This window comes from Martes martes (assembly GCF_963455335.1).
Source record: "Martes martes genome assembly, chromosome: 8".
NCBI classification, from domain to species: Eukaryota; Metazoa; Chordata; class Mammalia; order Carnivora; family Mustelidae; genus Martes; species Martes martes.
Genome location: NC_137895.1, coordinates 80,601,032 through 80,619,801, shown reverse-complemented (window position 1 = coordinate 80,619,801; position 18,770 = coordinate 80,601,032). Strand labels below are relative to the sequence as shown.

General features: G+C 37.0%; 1 protein-coding gene across 4 annotated transcripts in view; it reads left to right on the top strand.

Annotated features, from left to right (window-relative positions):
- Positions 1 to 18,770, top strand: part of NELL2 (neural EGFL like 2) — a 400,524-nt gene that overhangs the window by 212,707 nt on the left and 169,047 nt on the right. For all 4 annotated transcript variants that reach the window (XM_080811935.1, XM_080811936.1, XM_080811937.1 and 1 more), the window contains exon 13: positions 7,650 to 7,778. In XM_080811935.1, coding sequence (XP_080668061.1) covers positions 7,650 to 7,778 — 129 coding nt within the window. The remainder of the gene's footprint in view (positions 1 to 7,649; positions 7,779 to 18,770) is intronic.

Below are 18,770 nucleotides of genomic sequence, written 5' to 3'. Positions count from 1 at the left end.
GGAAACCAAAAATTTATTTGACTTTTTTTAATTGCAATTTTTGCTCTATCGTGGTTAGCCTAGAACTAAACACGCAGTATCTCTGAGGTCCGCCTGTATATGAGCTTACACTTGAGCAAAGTCCTCTAGCACCAAACCTATTTTATAATAAGTTGTTGACTATCTCATGTAATTTATGGGATGCTGTAATGAGAGTGAACAACAGAGTGGGTTGTGTGGGTACAGAGTGGTTGTAAGTGTACCAATTGTTTACCCTCTGGGAGCTGTGGTTCACTGCCCCTGCCCAGCCTCAGGAGAGGCTTATACTACCTATCATTAGTCCTAGAAGAGATCCAAATTCGAAGTACAGTTTTCTACTGAATGCCTAGAGCTTTTGTTTGTTGTTAAGGTGAAAAATTGTAAGTCAAATCATCTTAAGTCAGGACTTGTCAGTATTCTATTGAAATGATTGTTTGTGACTCGGTCTCCTTTATTGGACTTGACACCGTGGGAGCAGGGTTAGGTCTTTATAGTCATCTCAATATCTTTAACACCTCCTGTTGCACCTGAGATGTCACAGATGCTCATAACTGATGTAGTTGGTTCTATGTAACAAACTGCCCTAAATGAGCTACTAACACTTGTTTGAATAATGGCTTTAGGGAGGCGCAGAGGAGAGCTTAAATGGAAAAAAAAAAGTAAGAAAAAGAAACTTCATAAAAAGTAGAACATTCTATCTAATTCTAGTCTATGAAAAGTAGACGTAAGATCCCCCCTCCCATTTTTAACAGGATGGTGCAGTTTTGTTTTGTTCTTTTTTGCTATTTCTTCCATCCATTCAATTAAGAGTTTTAAAATCCCAGTTCTGTGAAAGGTACTTTGGGAATTTCAAAGTGGTTTAAGACTTGGCCTGCCCTTCAAGGAGCTTTCAAAGGAAAGGAACTAAGGAATATTGCTAAAAAGGATTATATCAAACAGACAGATACAAAGGCCATCTTAGTTTTCATGTTCACCGTGCCCGAGCCAGTGCCTTGTATAGAGCATGTGTGGAATTGGATATGAATCAAGAATGCGCATTCCATTTATTTGATTTGGGAACTGCACTTAGTCTGTAGCTTAGCTAGTGTTCCTTTGGCAACCAAAGTTTGGCTAACCCAGTGCTTCTCAAGTTTAAATGTGCATACTGATAACCTAGGGAACTTATTAAAATGTAGATCCTAAGTCACTAGTTCTGGGGTCCAGCCAAAAACCCTGCATGTCTGATCAGCTTCGTGGTGATGCTGATGCTACTGGCCAGTGGGACCATTCTTTGATTTGTTAGCTATGGCTGCGTGACGCTCTGTCATAAATCTCAGTGGTTATTTATTTATTTTTTTAAGATTTTATTTATTTATTTAAAAGGGAACACAAGCAGGGGGAGTGGGTGAGGGCTGAGCAAGGAGCCCGATGCGGGGCTCGATCCTAGGACCCTGGGATCAAGACCTGAGCTGAAGTCAGATGCTTAATGACTGAGCCACCCAGGCACCCCAAGCTCAGTGGTTTAAAACAGCAGTTTCATTTTATATTGCAATATTGTGTGTCAGGAATTTAGACAGGTGATTCTTCTGCTCCGCACAGTGGTAAGTGGGGTCACTCAGCTGGACTGGGCTAGACGTTTCAAGGTGGCCTCATAAGCTAGGCATCTCAGTAGGGGTGACAAGAAGGTGGAATACATCTGAAACTCTCTCCCCTGCACAGAATCTCAGGACTTCTCCCTGTGACTTGTCCATGAGGTTGGTGACCAGACTCCTTAAATGGTGGTTTGGGGCTCTGAAAGACCAGGTCTGGAACTGACACAGCATCACTTTTCCCAGATTGCTCTGGTCAAAAGAGTTGTAAACAAGCCTACATTCGAGAGGAATGGGAGGAGTAGACCCCAACGTGATAGAAGTGTTGAAAATTTGCGGCCATCTTTAATCCCCTGGAAGTGTTCAGGAGTTAATTAGAGATTAGCAAGGTGAATATCATAGAAAGGACACAAGGTTGGCCAAGACAAGATTTGAGTAAGTAGCTGAGAGAGGGCCCTTCAGATATCAAGAGAAGCCTTGATAACATCCATTTATTTTTAAAAGAGCCTTAAGATATTAAAAAAAAAAAAAAAACAAAACAAAAAAGTAAGTTAAGAAATGAAAAATCTAGCTACAAAAATTGTCTTATATTTAAATTGCTTGTAGTTTCAAGAATTAATGTGTTTACACAGCACACTCAGAATACAGTGATGACATATACTGTCACCTATACCCCCTGCCCCAAGATTCTGGTAGAATTGCTAGGAGATGGAGCCATGGTAGCCCCATTGAAAAACAAAATGAACAAACAAAAAACTCTCTGTAGAGTTTTTACATAGTCCGGATTGAGAACTACCAGCTTAGATAATACTGGAACTGAAATTGGACAAATTGTTCTTGAAACATTTAGCACCATTTATAATCAAGACTGCTTTATTTCTGATTTCAAATATCTAGAATAAACAAATGAGTTTCCTGGCATTCTGGTGTTTAAACTAAAAAAAGTCAAGTTCTTGAGGCTTCAATTTTGAGTTAACACCTACATCTATGTTGTGACAAATGCATTTGTAATATAATTGGCCTCCAGTTTCCAGGCCTGTCTGCGTAATGCTAAGGATGATATGTTCGTATCTGAAAAAGTAAGTTCTTCAAAAACAGTTATTAAATATTCCCCGAGGGCAGAGCGTGAGAAGAAAGTGTTGACTTTTCCACCAGAGGTTCAACCAGTGCTGGAAACGAAGCTGTGCACCGAAATAAGGCCCCAAATCTCTAGGCACCAAATCTAATCCAACCAAGACTATTTTCTAGGTAATCTACAGCTGGCTATCTTGTGTCATAGTAGCTCAGAAGCCGTGTAGCAGGAGTGTGCTTTTCACTTTGTTCATGTTTGAGAGCCCCTTCAAGGAAGCTTGTAACAAATTACAACATGACAGAGACTCAGTGATACAGTGAGGACTCTGACTTAGAAAGATACAGAAATTATATGATAGAGTTTTCATATTTGTAGCCCTTCCCTTGTCCTCATCCATGCAACCCCTTTCTCTGCTTATAATACCAGTAAGTCCTATTCATGGATGCCCCGCATTAATTTATTTTTCTAAAATATTTTATTTATTTATTTGAGAGAGAGAAAGCAAAATAGGGAGAGAGAAAGCATGACCAGTAGGGAGAGGGAGAAGCAGACTCCTCGCTGAGCAGAAGGCAGACGCTTAACTGACTGAGCCACCCAGGCGCCCCTGCCCCACTTTAATTTAGCATCGATTTCATCCAGTCCTATAATTATTAGCATAATTATAATTGACATCTATATGTAGAATGTTCAGTGGGTATAGATTGTTTTCTCTCAACTTCTGGATAATCCATAGTTTTCCACATTATTCATTAATACCTTCATGATTTTGGTTATTTGTGTATTACTTATAACATTATTTAATTTTTATATCACTGTTAGTTGCTCATTTTTAAAAAAAACTTAGTTTCATTCCAAATAATGCTAGCCACAAAATAATGACATTGTTAGATGCATCATTTTTATTTTTATTTTTTTTTTAAGATTTTATTCATTTAACAGAGAGAGACACAGTGAGAGAAGGAACACAAGCAGGGGGAGTGGGAGAGGGAGAAGCAGGCTTCCCACTGAGCAGGGAGCCCAATGCAGAGCTCGATCCCAGGGCTCTGGGATCATGACCTGAGCCAAAGAGAGATGCTTAGCGACTGAGCCACCCAGGTGCTCCAGATTCATCATTTTTAATACACATTAAAAGAAATCCATTGCTATGAGTACTTTTTAAAAAAATGTACATCCATGCACATGAACCATAATTTGGGAAAAGTCAGGATTATCCATCATCCTGTGAATAATACCTAAATAAGTTAGTATTCTTTTAGGTGCGGGTAATAAAACACTCAATCCAACTGATGTAAGCAACAAATGGAACATATGGCTCCTATAAGCAGCTTCGTGCAGCTGTCAAATCCTGCCCCTTTGCCTAGATGGATCTCAGTTTGCCTCCTCAGAGGTGGCTTTATTCTCAGGCTCTGCGTATTTTCAGCTAGACCTCTGATATTCTTATGTTCGCATCATTATGATACTCAGGTAGGTGAAAAAAAAGTTCAGTATTCCTCAGGAGTTAAACAAAAGTCCCATATTGAATTTTAATCGTCTTCATTGGCCTGAACTGGATCACATGCCCAGACTTGAAAAAATTCTTATGTCGAAGACAATGGGATGCATTGATTATCCTGTGGGGCAGAGTCTCTGTTCCTCTAAGGACATGGGCTAACAGTAGGGGTGAATGGTTCATCTGGACTATGACTAGGTTGTTTCTCCCCCGCGTCCCAACAAAAATGAGGAATAGATGCTTGTGGGCAAAAACCAACAAATATTTACCTCAAAGTTATTTATTCTCTTTCTCCTGATTATTCTTTTTAAGATTTTTTTATTTATTTGTGAGAGGGAGAGGGAGAGAGCGAGCATGAGTAGGGGGAGAAGCAGAGGAAGAAGGAGAAGACCCCATGCTGAGTGTGAAGCCCCATGCAGGCCTTGCTCTCAGGACCCTGAGATCATGACCTGAGCCAAAATCAAAAGTCAAAAACTTAACCGAGTGAACCATTCAGGTACCCCTTCTTCTCCTGATTATTATGTATAAGCTTTATGCATAATGTTCTTCCTCATAATCTTTTGTAACCACCCTTTTCTATTCACCTAGTTGTACAGATATGCATATTGATATTTTATGGAAAGATCTATAGTTAACAAGAGACACAGAACTTCATGTAAATTTGAAAAGCTTCTAAAAAGAACAGAAGACTTGGTATCCTTGCAGTTAAAGTCCAAAGTGGGAAACAAAGGCTAGATTGCATTAGATTGCGTTAGATTAGATTCATCTGTCTATAACAAATACTTGATTTTTCTTCTGTGACAGGGGCCTCAACATGTTTGGTTTATGGCTTATTGGTAATACTCTGATTGCTTTAATTATTAACAAATACTATACTATTCTGCTTTTACATAGATGATCTCATTTGAACTTTACATTTTGGTTAGGCAGATATTATCTTGATTTTACAGATGAGAAAACCTAAAGGCTTAGAAGGGTTAATTAACTTATGCAACTAGTAATTTACACAGCCAGTAAGTAAATAGAGATTGAATATAAATCCAGATCTTTCAACTTTAAAAACCAGGCACCTATGACTAGAAATACAAGTATGAAGGTAATAGTGCTATCCAACTCATACTCTGACTTTTCAAAGTTATTACTGATAGATTGGAAACAGCCCACCTTAATCGAGTTGAAATTTTCTCCCTGTCAATCATTAGTCTTTGGACACTGGCATTTTGTATCCAAGCAGTAAAACAACAAATAGAGTCAGTCAACTTATTTGTTGAGAAAATAAATCAAAATAGCTATCTGACATTGTTTAGAGTAAATTAGAATTTGATTGACAAAATTTTTAGCTTTCAAGTCTCTGGGTTGATTAAAAAAACCCATCTGATAAAAAGTAAAACGCTCCCTCACTGAACCTAAAACAGTAAAAGTAGGATCACATCGTTATCTTGTAGTTGGAAAATTCTCGCAGGTATTGATACTGTATGGTGAATGTGTGCCTGATACTCGATGCTGAGAAAAGAGGTCTGAGCATTACTTAGGCAGAACCGGAAAGGGACCGAAACAGAGGTGGAATGTAGGCCATCGACAGCATAGTTTGGGTGAAGTCTGAAAAATGAGAAAAGAGAAAATGCAGCAAAGTGAAAAATTGAAAGTTGGTTTTGAAAAATAAAAACTTATGAAAGAAAAATAAAAATTGCCTCAGGACAGTACCTGGCCTTAGTCACAGCTCTCTGAGAATTGTTTGAAACATGGCAGGCGCAATTATACAGAGATTTAGTAATGTATTAGAACACGATCTTTTGATTCTGTGTGTATCTAAAGGAGTGGGCCAGTTTTTATAGTAACTTTGTTTAGTTTTAGAATAAATGTGAAATGATTTTTTGGAGACTTTTCATATAACTTGGTGAGGTCCTGAGCTATTGGGGTAGAAAATGAAGATGACTTTTTTACTAAAATGATTTTTTCCCAGGCATTATAAAAAGACAATGGAATATATTTTAAGAAATATGGTCTCAACTTAGCTACTTAAAGAGGAAAGGAAGGAAAGGACTTTGGAGAAAACATTTTGAACTTTTCCTCTTCTTAAGAATGAATCTTTTACTTACTTGGCCTTACATGTGAGAAAGTAGACTGTGAAGAATCGTGTTAAGAAAACTGAGTCGTCGAGTGATTTAACTTCCATTACTGACTGTGTTTGTTCTGTCCTTCATATACACCTCTGTTCTGTTTTACTTTATAGATGTCACTCATTCATTTTGTTTTTTCTTGTCCTATTTAATGCCATCGTTGAATTTTGAGAGCATCACCCCTCTTAAGGCTTACTAAGTTGTCCATACCACTGCTTACTATACATGGTAGTTGCAAATTCATGGGGCATATGCTTTAACTCTGGGGTGATATTCAAAAGAGTCATTATGGACACCAGCCAGTTAGAACAGACACCAACTGTCGTGCTGTAGGACGGTGCATGCCGGCCGCAGTATTGCTCAGTTCACCCTTCCACTAAATCACAGCGTTCTATGGTAATTTGCTTACAAGTAAGAAATTTCATCTTTATCTTTTGCTGAAGTGAAAGTCTTTCCTTGGCTATAGGCAGATAAGTTTATTCTGAGTGACATGAAATACATTTCTCTAGCCCTTTTTTCTTTTACACATGGACTGAAATTGTAATTCATTAGACGATGTAAAACTAGATAGATAACTTACGCATCAGGCAATTTGAAAATTGTTTGAATGATATATAATCATCCAATTTCCATTCAATATGGATTCCAGTGTTTAAGCTTTTCATTTCAGCATCTTAGATGAACTTTGAACAAGGGATTCATACAGGCAGAAGAGATCCTGAGGAATCACACATGACTGGTGCCCCCGTTCATAAAAGGTTCCAGTTTTTCATCCTCTCATAAAGATTCTGGAATCTGAAATTTTTGTTATTCATAATTTTTTTCCTTCTTTTGAGTGGACATCCGATGCTGTGCAGACTTCCAGAGACAATTAAATTAAAGTGATGTAATTTTCATTTTTTAGCACATTTACAGTTTTTTTTTTTAAAGGATATCAGGCTCTTTTCTTTCTTAAATATGCAATGTCCGTATTTTATCTGGCCTGATCTGTACTATTCGTAGGTATTAATAATGTTCAACCTCTGGTTCTCAGATTACTTTCTCACTGGGTTATGTTTTATATTGTAAATCTTCATTTTGGACTCCAAGAATCTTTGTTTCAGATGTTTGGAGGACTGTACTTCAAATATGAGGGACTAGAAAACATAAAGTCAGAAACAAAGAAGACATAGAATTAACTTGAAATAGGAAACAACTGAGTTAAACATGAAGAAACACTTTTATTACATATAACGTGTGGTTCTCTAACATTGAATGAAAATATCAATTTAAAAAATAATTTAAGGAAAAATAGCTTCTAAATCAAAGAGAGTATTTCGTCGGCAAAGTTGTTTGCTTTGTCATAGTTTCATTTACCTTAATAAGTTTCTTTTTTCTTGTAGGTTATGACTTTTGTTCGGAAAGGCATAACTGCATGGAGAATTCTGTCTGCAGAAATCTGAATGATAGGGCTGTTTGTAGCTGTCGAGATGGTTATAGGGCTCTTCGAGAGGACAATGCCTACTGTGAAGGTAATCCTTGTAATGATGTGTAGCTCAGCTGTATAAATTTCCTAGGATTACTGCATGCAAAATTTATTAATTTCCCAGGTTGTCAAGTTGATGGGCCCATTAAAAGCAGTGAATTTAATTTGAAGCATATTAATCAGCTAAAAATAATTATCTTTCAAATTAAAGTTTTTTAGCTATCTGCTATATGTCAGACTAATAAGTTAATATGGCTGGTTTCTTGAATTAAAATAATGCTTCCACTGTGAAATTGCCTTCTTTTTTTCATAATTAGATATTCAGATAGTTCACATATTGACATGATTACTGTGGCTTGCAGTTAGAATTGTAGTCAGATTTTTCCAGACAATGTTGTCTAACAAAAGCAATCAATTAACAGGAAGACAAAGTACCCACCGCTATTTTTGTTTGCTGCTGTAAGTAATCTCAGTGGTTGTATTCATGCTCTGTGGTTATTTAGTATTTAGTATTTGTTTAGTAAATAACTCCAGTGGAGTAAATGATTTCTAATTATTTTTTAGAATATTAACTAATATTCAAGGTAATTTATCCCCTCATGGAAAACAGTCCAATACTGTGAGGGGCCTTTGACATTCACAAATACTATTCATGAAGACCTTGGAAGTCCATGAGATGTAGTAATTTATTATTTCCCAGAGGCACAGATTTGAATGATTCTCATTAATTATGTTTTTAGCTAGTGGGTCTTGCAAGTAAGAACACTGACTGTCGTGTTTGGACATATGGAGGGTTCTAGACTTACCTTTCTTAAATGTCGAGAATGTGCCATTGGTCCTTGGAGACAGAAAACCTCCAAGGTACAAGCTTGGCAGCCTCTGTTTAGCTACACAATGATTTATTGGCCCTAGGGAAACCAATTTCTCTTATTTCTCTTAGCTTTCAATAGATTTTTCTCTGCCTTAAAAGTCAGTATTTATTTTAAAAAATTGACCATTTTTTCCAAAGTATTTCATTAAATGTTTCTGATTCAGTCCTAAAGAGACCATATTTTTACTGAAAGAAGGACATGTCTTTTCTTCCCCATTTATAAGGCAGATTTATTTAAAATTCCTCATTTTGAAAGGTTTTATATAACAAATGATTTAAACTTATTTAATAATGTATTTTTCATTATAATAATTGAGATCTCTAACATGTAGTAAGCTCCACTGATATTGTCAAAGTGTGTAATATGAAACTACATGATATAAACTCATGTGATACCTCTTTTTGAATCTTAATTTTATGATCATTATTTTCATCTGGAGCCACTTCTTTGGTTGTTGTTAAGTATATTTACTCATACGATAAAAATTTAGTAAGCACCTATTGTGTATGCAGCACTTTTCTGGGTACTGGATAGTGAATGGTGAATGGGTTTCTGTGCTCAGGAGTTCACACTCTAAGGGGAAAACAGAGAATGCGAGGGTAGCCATAGAAATAAAGAAGGCAGTTTCAGGTAATATATAATAGGAAGAAAATGAAACAAGATGATGTGATAGAGGTTGACTAGGGATTAATTTAGATGAAATGGTCAGGGGATCAGGGAAAATCTATGAGGCATAAGGGGGGAGGGTTGACAGTTGACTTGATGACCAGGAAACACCACAGAAAGATCTGGAACAGAGCATTCCAAAGAGAAGGGATAGCAAGCAGAAAGACCCTACGTGGGAACTAGCTTGGATGTTCTAGAAACTGAAAGGATAATGTGATGGAGCAGATGAATCAGTTAAGATGCAATTAAAGAATTAAGTAAGGGCCAGGTAATGTAGAGAGGCTCATGAGGATTTCAGGGGAGTGATAACACTTGTGTTGAAAAGGATAGTTAGGGTGCAGTGCTTTATATTAACAAAATTGTAGATTATGGGATTCAATACAGCGGAGAGAACATAAGCAGACATAGGAGGACCAGCTGGAAGGCTATTGCAGTAGTCTAGGTGAAGATGCCAGTGATGTGGATTAAGGAAATGATAAAGGAGGGGAAGAGGAAGTATGTTCTTGGTATTTTTTTGAAAATAGAGTGAACAACTTGCAGACAGTTTATTGTGGAAGAGAACTGAAGAGAGATCAAGAGGGAGGGGGTCAAGTTTTGGAGTTTGAACAATGCATGGATGGTGTTGCTATTTATTGAGACAGAAAAAAAAAAATCAAGAAATGAGGCTGGGCACCTGGGTGACTCAGTCGGTTACGCGTCTGCCCCGGGCTCAGGTCATGATCCCTGGGTCCTGGGATCCAGTCCTGCATCGGGCTCCCTGCTCAGTGGGGAGCCTGCTTCTCCCTTTGCCTGTCACTCCCCTTGCTTGTGCTCCTTCTCTTTCTCTCTCTCTCTCTGTCAAATACATAAATAAAATTTTGAAAAAAAAGGAAAAAGAAGAAAAGGAAAAGAGGCCAGAGATTTAGGTTAAATAACTTTTCAATGCAGTCTATTAAAAATAGGTCTGTATCACTGTTTTCACCTGTAAATGTGTAGCGCAAATTGGCAGCTACTTTCCATTCTGAATGGATCGTACTGGTATATAAATTCTTCTTTATGTTACTTCTTTGTCATTTAAAGATAAAATCTTCAAAAGTAAAGAAAATGATGGAAAAACTGGTTAGTATATTATTGAGATCATGAATTTTTCATAATGAGGACTTCTAATATTATATCTTTTGTTATTCATGTTAAGAGGTTTTTTTCCCACTATTCTGATCAAATTTGGTTTTCCTTTTCATTCTGTTGTTATTGTTAACTCTAAGGATGTTTGACTTCTTAGAAGCAACATTTTTAAAAAATTATGCAATTACACATGTTGTCTGTCAGCTGGTCTTGTAGAGTTCTGGCCCTCTAAGAAATTAGACCTGTAGTCATATATAAAAATAAGCAAGTGATAATTTGTAAGTCATGCAAATTTTGTTTACTGAATCTGTGGGGCTATTTTAATGATATGACCATCATTGCGTCTATTGATTTTTACCACAGTTTACTTGATAAGGGTTAAAATAGCACTGGTAAATGTTGGAGTTCATTTGTTCATTTAGAAAACATTTATTAAATGCCACTTTTTTAAGGCTACGCTAGAGGTGAAGCAGTAAATAAGATATACATGACTCATACTGTGTCTCAGGCAAGAAAGATAACAAACGGGCCATTACACCAAAGAGTATTTAATTGCACATGAGGCAAGTGCCCTTAAGAGAAATATGTTAACAGGGGCTGATCTGGATAGGTGGTAGTGCTTGAAGAAAATAGAGGTTTCTTTGGAAATCTGAAGATTAAATAAACATCAGCTAGGCATAGAGGTAAAGATGGGAAAGGAGGGAATTTCCTAATGGAGGACTTAGCATGCCTTCAGGCCTCCAGCTGGAGAGAAACACTGTGTAAGAATGGGTAGAAGGCAGAGTGCAAAGGGAGAGGTGCCTGATGGATGGATGAAGGGCAGCAGGACCTTGAAGGGCACAGTAAGGCCTAAGTAAGGGTTTCATGTTAAGTACAAGGGGGTAGGCAATGGAAGTTTTAAGCAGAAGAGTGTCATGATAACATTTGTGTTCTAAATAAATCAGCTTCAGGCTGAATGGAAGATAAAACTGAATGTGGGAAGCCAGGGGATGGGAGACAGTGGTAGCTTACACTGAAAGTGGTGATGGAGATGTGGACACATTCATGAGGTAAAACCATTCCTGCTGATTAATTGGTGATAGGAGATGATAAAGAAAGAGGCTTCAAGGTGGATACTCAGGTTTCTGGCCTGAGCAATAGGCAGATGGCAGTGCTGCTTACTTAGGAAACAGACCAGGTGGGAAGATCATCATTTTGGGTTGTGGTACCTATGGGACATAACAGTTGAGGAGTCAGCTGAATATACTTGGATGTGGAATTCATAGAAGTTTAGGTTGTACGTAAATTTGGGATTCTTGAGCATGTACATGTTAGTTGAAGAACTGGAAGAGATTACCTAGAGAGGTTTAAAATCTCCAGGGTTTGAGCATTTTATAGAAAGGATGATGTGATGGAGACAGCAAAGCCATGGCTAGAATGTAGGAGGAAAGAAAAGAAGGCAATGTTACAGAAATCAAGAGAAAGGATTTCAAGAAGAAAGGGGAATGCTTATTAGAGAGCAAGAGAGAGGAAGACTGAAAGATGTCCTTTGCATGGAACTTAATGGATGACACTGAGGACATTAGCAATGGCAAGTTGGGTGATGACAAAAGCCATTTGGGAGCACATTGAATTTTATGACTGGATGTCTTGTCCACCGTTTAAATATAAAGGATCTGAAATATTTGAAAGTATATTGGCCCACTTTGTATTTCTTGTTGACTCAATATTTACCATATTTATTTTAAAAATTTTATCTTCATCTCCATCCATTCCATGTCCCTCATTCCCTATAGATTCTTAGTGAAATTTTAGTACTTCCCCTTTATTTGGTCTCTTGTCAGTACATATAGTCTATAAAAGTTGTCAAAAATTAGGTTGGCCATTATGTTTTTCAGAATGGTTCTTGGCTACATGTCTTAATTCTAAAATGAAAATTGTAAGAGCTTTTAATGTTTTGACTGTATCTTCCTTCTTGACATTCCACTATTCGTTATGTTAGGACCACCTTGGCATTCCATTTCAGAGAGTGTCTTCAGAAGTTACTCATTTGCTAACTTTTTCTCTTCAGTGCAAAACTGTTGCCAGGGATTATTCTGTGTCAATCCAATAGTGCATTATGTCGAGGAAGCTTCTTCCTGATTCCCAAACCCCTTAAAATAATTGGCGGTGTTGCTTGCCAAGCCTTTGGCACAACACCAAGAATAGGAAAATAATTCTGCATGAGTCATTCATATAGTTGCATATCACATATAATTACTGAAATTGATAGTTGATGCTAATGAACTCTGAAATCAGTTTGTAAGACATTTCTTCAAATTAACAAAAATATAGGAAATTGTTTGGTATAATCTGAACTCCCTAAAGGAATAATCTTTTATTGATAGACCACTTTCTCTTAGATTCATTTAATCTCTTTCATTCTGACTGCTGCTGCCAGATAGTTTTTATTTCATGTCACATTCTACTTAGTTATTCTGTCTTTAGTGTCTCATCCTTTCTCCAGTGTTCTCCAGATTAATGTTTACAAAACACCATTTTTTCTATTTGAGAGCCCACACTGTCTACCTGTTGTTCAACCCATCAAGTTCCTTTGCTAAGGTGAAGGTTCCAAGGGTCTCTGTTGCCTGGCCCTACATGGTTATGCATCCATTTATCCTTAGCAAGTCACCTTTGGCTCTCTTAATTCTTTCTTTTCCTCAGGACAGTTCATCCGTGTTATGCGTTGAATTGTGTCTCTCAAAAATTCATATTGAAGTTCTAATCCACAGTATCTCAGAAAGTGACCTTATTTGGAAATGGAAATGTTACAAGTATAATTAGTTAAGATGAAATCATACTGGTGGAAAAACATGGGACCATGCTCCAGTATGACAATTGTCTTTATAAAGTGGGAAAATGTAGACACAGACACAAGGGGAGAATGTCAGGTAAATATGAAGGCAGAGATTGGGGTGATACAGCTACAAGCTGAGGAATACCAGAGATTTCCAGCAAAACACCAGAAGCCAGGCAAGGGGCATGGAACAAACTGTCCTTCACAGCCCTCTGAAGGAACCAACCCTCTAGCACCTTGATTTTGGACCATTATCCTACAGAATTGTGAGACAATAAATCTCTGTTGCTTAAGGCACCAGTTTGTGGTACTTTATTATGGTACCTGGGGCAAACTTCTATAATCTGGCAGAAATACCTTTTGCTTTTTGGTCTGACTATCCATAATTTAATTATACTTCTACACTACTTACTTTTTCTATTCTTTCTGAAGACTTTCTGATGAATTAGGCACACAGATTTAATTTCTCAAATCTATTTTAAAATTTTATCTGATCAAAGAATTTGCACCTTGTTCTATACTGGTTCATGTCCAGTTATCCAGTTGTAACATACTTTCTTATATACTGTACTATTTATTAAAGGATATATATATATATATATATATGTATATATATTTCTATTTCTATTTCTCCCACCTGTTAGTGTCTTGTCATAGACTTTGCTTTCCTTGAATTCTTCTAAACTTCTAAAATAGAGATAGTGTAGAGTTTGAGAAATATTTATTTATTGGTGGTTTGAAATGCTTAGATATGCTAAACAGATGGGCACCTTTAGGCTACCTCATCACTAAAGAATTATTGAGGACAAGCATTGAACTTATTGAATTGTGCTTATATTGTATAAGAAAGGCTAATTGTCATATAGAATTTTTATAGGTAAAAAAGAGATACAGTTGTTTAAATTGATATGTTTTGGTCCTTAAAAATTATTTTGAGTAGTGCAAGAGAAGGAATTCATTCATTTAAAACATTTGTTATTTATTGTATGTGTACTGATAAATGGCATGCATATATTGAAAGGACCACAAATTCCAGAAATTTCCCCCTATCTCTCTTGCTTTTACTGTACACTCTAAATTTTTGCTTAAGATTTTAATTCTATCCACAATTTGCAAAGCAACTCACTTGAACGTTAAATGTCTGACGTGTAGATGGTATTTAATTTAAATGCCGTTTGAATGTGGAGATTAGAATCTTAATAAACATTTGTTTAGTACCTGCTATGTGCCAGGCATGACACACCTGCAAACATAAGTTATAAATTATATTTAGATATCTACCTTCTTGGTTCCTTTCGCTCTTTGCCTTTCCTTTTTTTTTTTTTTTTTAACCTGTTATCAAAAGAACACTATCTCTCATCCCCTTCCTGTCTTTGTAATGCAATACTTTGGCTAAGGATACCTCCTCTTCTCCATTGTTTCTTATTCTGTATTTTGGGAAATTCTAGCCCATGTACCAAGTAATGTGAGCATAACTCTTAATGAAAACAAGTAATTTCCCTATTTTTTCTATTTCGTGTTCTTTTTTTCTTGCCATTATTTGTCAATAGGGCTGTATTAAAAAATATCACCTACTACTAATAACCATGATTCTTAAGAGACACTTAATATGCTTTCTAGATACAACATCTGATTTCTTCCAGCAGTCCTATGATGCACGCATTTTTATAATATCCTGTTTTGTGGTTAAGAAAACTGGAGAGCTTGGAAACCAAATGTTTTGCCCAAAATCATTTACCCAGTAAACCCAGTGTTCAAATTCTTATCATCTATCTATAAATTCAGTGTTTTTAAATTGTTACGCTTTTAATTTACTTATTAGATACCTAATGTAATTCTTACTTTTATAAATAAGAATAGCATATAGATTTTTCTTTAGAGACAGTTTTTGAAGCAGCTAACTGGCCTTACAAATTGAATGTTTCTGTAAAGGAAAAATAATCTGTACTCCATCCAGAAAGCAGCTCATTGGTATTAGAGAATCTGTAATGAACTGAAACCACAGTAAATAACCCACATAGGAAGACAATGGGAAAACAAACTTTCTCACTCTCCCTCCTACCCACCCTTCCTTCCTTCCTCCCTCCCTCCCTTCTTTTCTTCCTTCCTTCCTTCTTTTTTCTCTCTCTCAGCTGATTGCCACTTCAGGAATAATTCATTTAGTGTGAATTACTGGCATAGCCAGTATCTGCATATCATTAGCTACGGAATATAGAGTAAATCTGAGAGGATTTCTTTAAGAATAGATGAGTGATAAGCCCACAGAGTTGCTCCAAGAGATATGAAGAGAAAGATGCAGAATGAGCTCAGTCCTCTGATTATAAACCCAGCACACAGTTCCTCACTGGCGTTAACAGGAGGCCTGTTAACAGAGTGGGGATAAATAACCAGAGGACTGCGCCCTATGGGATTAATTAGGGAATTCTAGCAGACACTGTAGCTTTCAAAATTATGGCTAATGATGCACTCTCTGTAGTGTGTTATGGTAGATTTTCTTAAATTAAAAAAAGCCCAAGATTCCCGTGTTAATCAGCGTTCTCCAGAAAAGCAACCAATAGGACATATATTGAAAGAGAGAGATTGATTGATTGAGACATTGATTGATTATAAAGAATTGGCTCATGGAGGCTGAGAAGATCCCAAGATCTGCAGTCAACAAGTTGTGAATCTGGAGAGCCCATGGTATACTTTCAGTCCAAGTCCAAAGAACTGAGAACCAGGAGAACCAATAGTGTAAATTGCAGTTCAAGGGCAGGAGAAGAACAATATCCCAGCTCACAGTCAGGCAGGCAAAATATCCCTTTTACTCAGTTTTTTGTTCTATCCCGGTCTTCCTTTGATTAGATGAGGCCTGAACAGTTTAGGGAAGCAACCTGCTTTCCTCAGTCCACAAATTCAAATGTTAATCCCATCCAGAGGCACCCTCACTGGCACACCCAGAGTAATGTTTGACTAAATATCTGGTCATCCCAGGGTTTACTTGGGTCAACAAATAAAATTAAGCATACAAGTAACAAATTAACCGAAAAAAAAGAGAGAGAGAGAGAGAGAGAGAGGAGCAAAAGCATTTCTAATGTTTTCAAATATGAATTGGACTTTTAAAGGCATCATCTATTCATCCAACCAAGTGAAAAAGTTGCCACCTAAAACAGCTTTCAGAATTAATATGCTATCCTGATAGCCAGCAAGGACATTGAATCATAATAAAAAAACTCCCAATAAACAAAGTCCAGGGCCAGACGTCTTCACAGGTAAATTCTACCAAACATTTGAAGAAGAGTTAATATCTATTCTTCTCAAACTATTCCAAAGAATAGAAAAGGAAGGAAAACTTCCAAATTCATTCTGTGAGGCCAGCATTACCCTGATACCAAAAACAGATTACAGACTCCACTGAACAAGAGAACTACAGGCCAATATCCCTGATGAACATAGATGTAAAAATTCTCAAAATACTAACAAACCAAATCCAACAATACATTAAAAAAAAACATTCACCCACAAACAAGTGGCATTTATTCCTGAGTTGCAGTTGTGGCTCAATATTTGCAAATCACTCAGTGTGATACACCTCATTAATAAAAGAAAGGATAAGAAACATATGATCCTTTCAATAGATGCAGAAGAAGCAGTTGACAAAGTACAACAGCAATTTGTGATCAAACCCTCAGTAAAGTAGGTTTAGAGGGAATATACGTCAACATAATAATGAAGGCCATCTATGGAAACATGACTGTTTTTAGGCATTAAGGAACATCTATTTAACATGTTTGCTGTGCTGAGGAGATGTGTGTGTGTGTGTGTGTGTGTGTGTGTGTGTGTGTGTGTGTGTGTTATTTTTCATAAAAATTGATTTCCTTCTCTGATTGAGAAGTTTGGTGAAAAACTTTCAGAAATCACTATCAAGTGACCCAACTAAATTTGAACTTGCATTAGCAGTTCTTCTGGGCTCATTCGTCATTTACTCTCTGTGATACTTCAGCTTTTTGCTGACTCAAAAACAATTTCTATTCATTTGTAAACTTGAACATCATTAAGATATTTAAATTGGAGGGCAAGGGTATTTTTTCCTTGAAGCCAGGGTCTCCTCTGATATGAAGGGAGGACTTAAATTTTTAAAATCAAACCTAATAAAGAGTGTACTTCTCTGAACTACTTCTTAGCGATAGAGTCTCATGCAAAGGAAGTTGAAGAAACAATCAGGGATACCCATATACTATCCTTTTGAAACAAAGCACCATAGTTGTGTGACCTTCATGGTCAGCTGATTTTTTTTCTACCAAAGAATGCACTACTTTAGAAAATATTCATGCTTAAGTCTGTTGGAGTTCATGATCACTTTTGCATGCTATATAAAGAAGAAATTATGACTCAGTCATCATTTAATACATCTATGTATTAAATAGGGTTAAGAAGAAGTACTTTTGAAAGAGGACTTCAGTTGCCTACATTCTGACCTCACACTTTCTAGCTGGGTACTTCCCAGGTTGTCTCTTGGCTCAGGCCAAAGACCCTGAGGGCAAAGCCTCTCCTGATGGGAACCAAAATTACCCTCTCAAGCAATAAGGACTACCCTGAGCCAGCAAGACCCCTGTCTGTGATTGACCCCAAGACAATGATGGATCTGACCTTTGCTGCCCACCTGCACGTATCTACACACTTTTGTCCCTCATTTGCCTTGTATAAACCTGGAAGTACTTTCAGTACTTCAGAGACAGTCTTTGAGAGTTAGTTCATTGTCTTCCCCGTGCTGGCCTCACTGAAATAAGTTCCTTTCTCATTTTTTCATTTTTGAGTAGCTCTGAACATGCTATTCAAGTCTGAAGAAGATGCTGTGTGATATCTCAAGAGTTTTTTAGCTTTGGGGATGGGAGCTCTTTTAAAGGGACAGAAGTAGGGACATGGGGATATGTACTACCTTTGCTGGAGACTCCAAGAACATAGAAAAGGCCCAGAGGATGCCCACGGGCAGGCTTGTAGGCAGTGATAGCAAGTATGTGTTTATTTATCCTAAACCCATAGAAACACTCAGAAGTATACTCAGAAGTATACACTCAGAAATATAGGGGGAATATTGAAGGGAACCCTCAAATTCATCAGCAGGCATAGAAATTTGTATCCATGGCCTGTAACATTATTACATTTCTCGTATGATTTTGAGTTTTGTTTGGCCCCATATTCTCACTGGATTGCTTACCTTTGCATTTCTTTGTAGTATGCAAGAAACATTTGCTGCCTGCCAATGTTAAAAAGTATTTATCATTTTGTCACGCCTTTACTGCTCAATTATGTCAGTGCTGAAAGTAAATGCAAACAAATACTTATTTTATATACCCATCTTTTGCAAAAGAGTCAGTCTAGTGCCTTGATGGATACTCTGCTGATTTGTAGGAGCAGCTACCTGGAATGATGTCTGAAAAATATATGTCAGAAGCGATTTTAAGGTTTAGCAGACAAATGAATGTAAAATGTTTATGTGGATCAAATCCACATCTTTCCAGTTTTCACAAGTGGTGGAAGTTCTGATGTTATGGAAAGAACATTGCATAAGAAGACTGGGGGTTAATTCTTACCTCTGCAA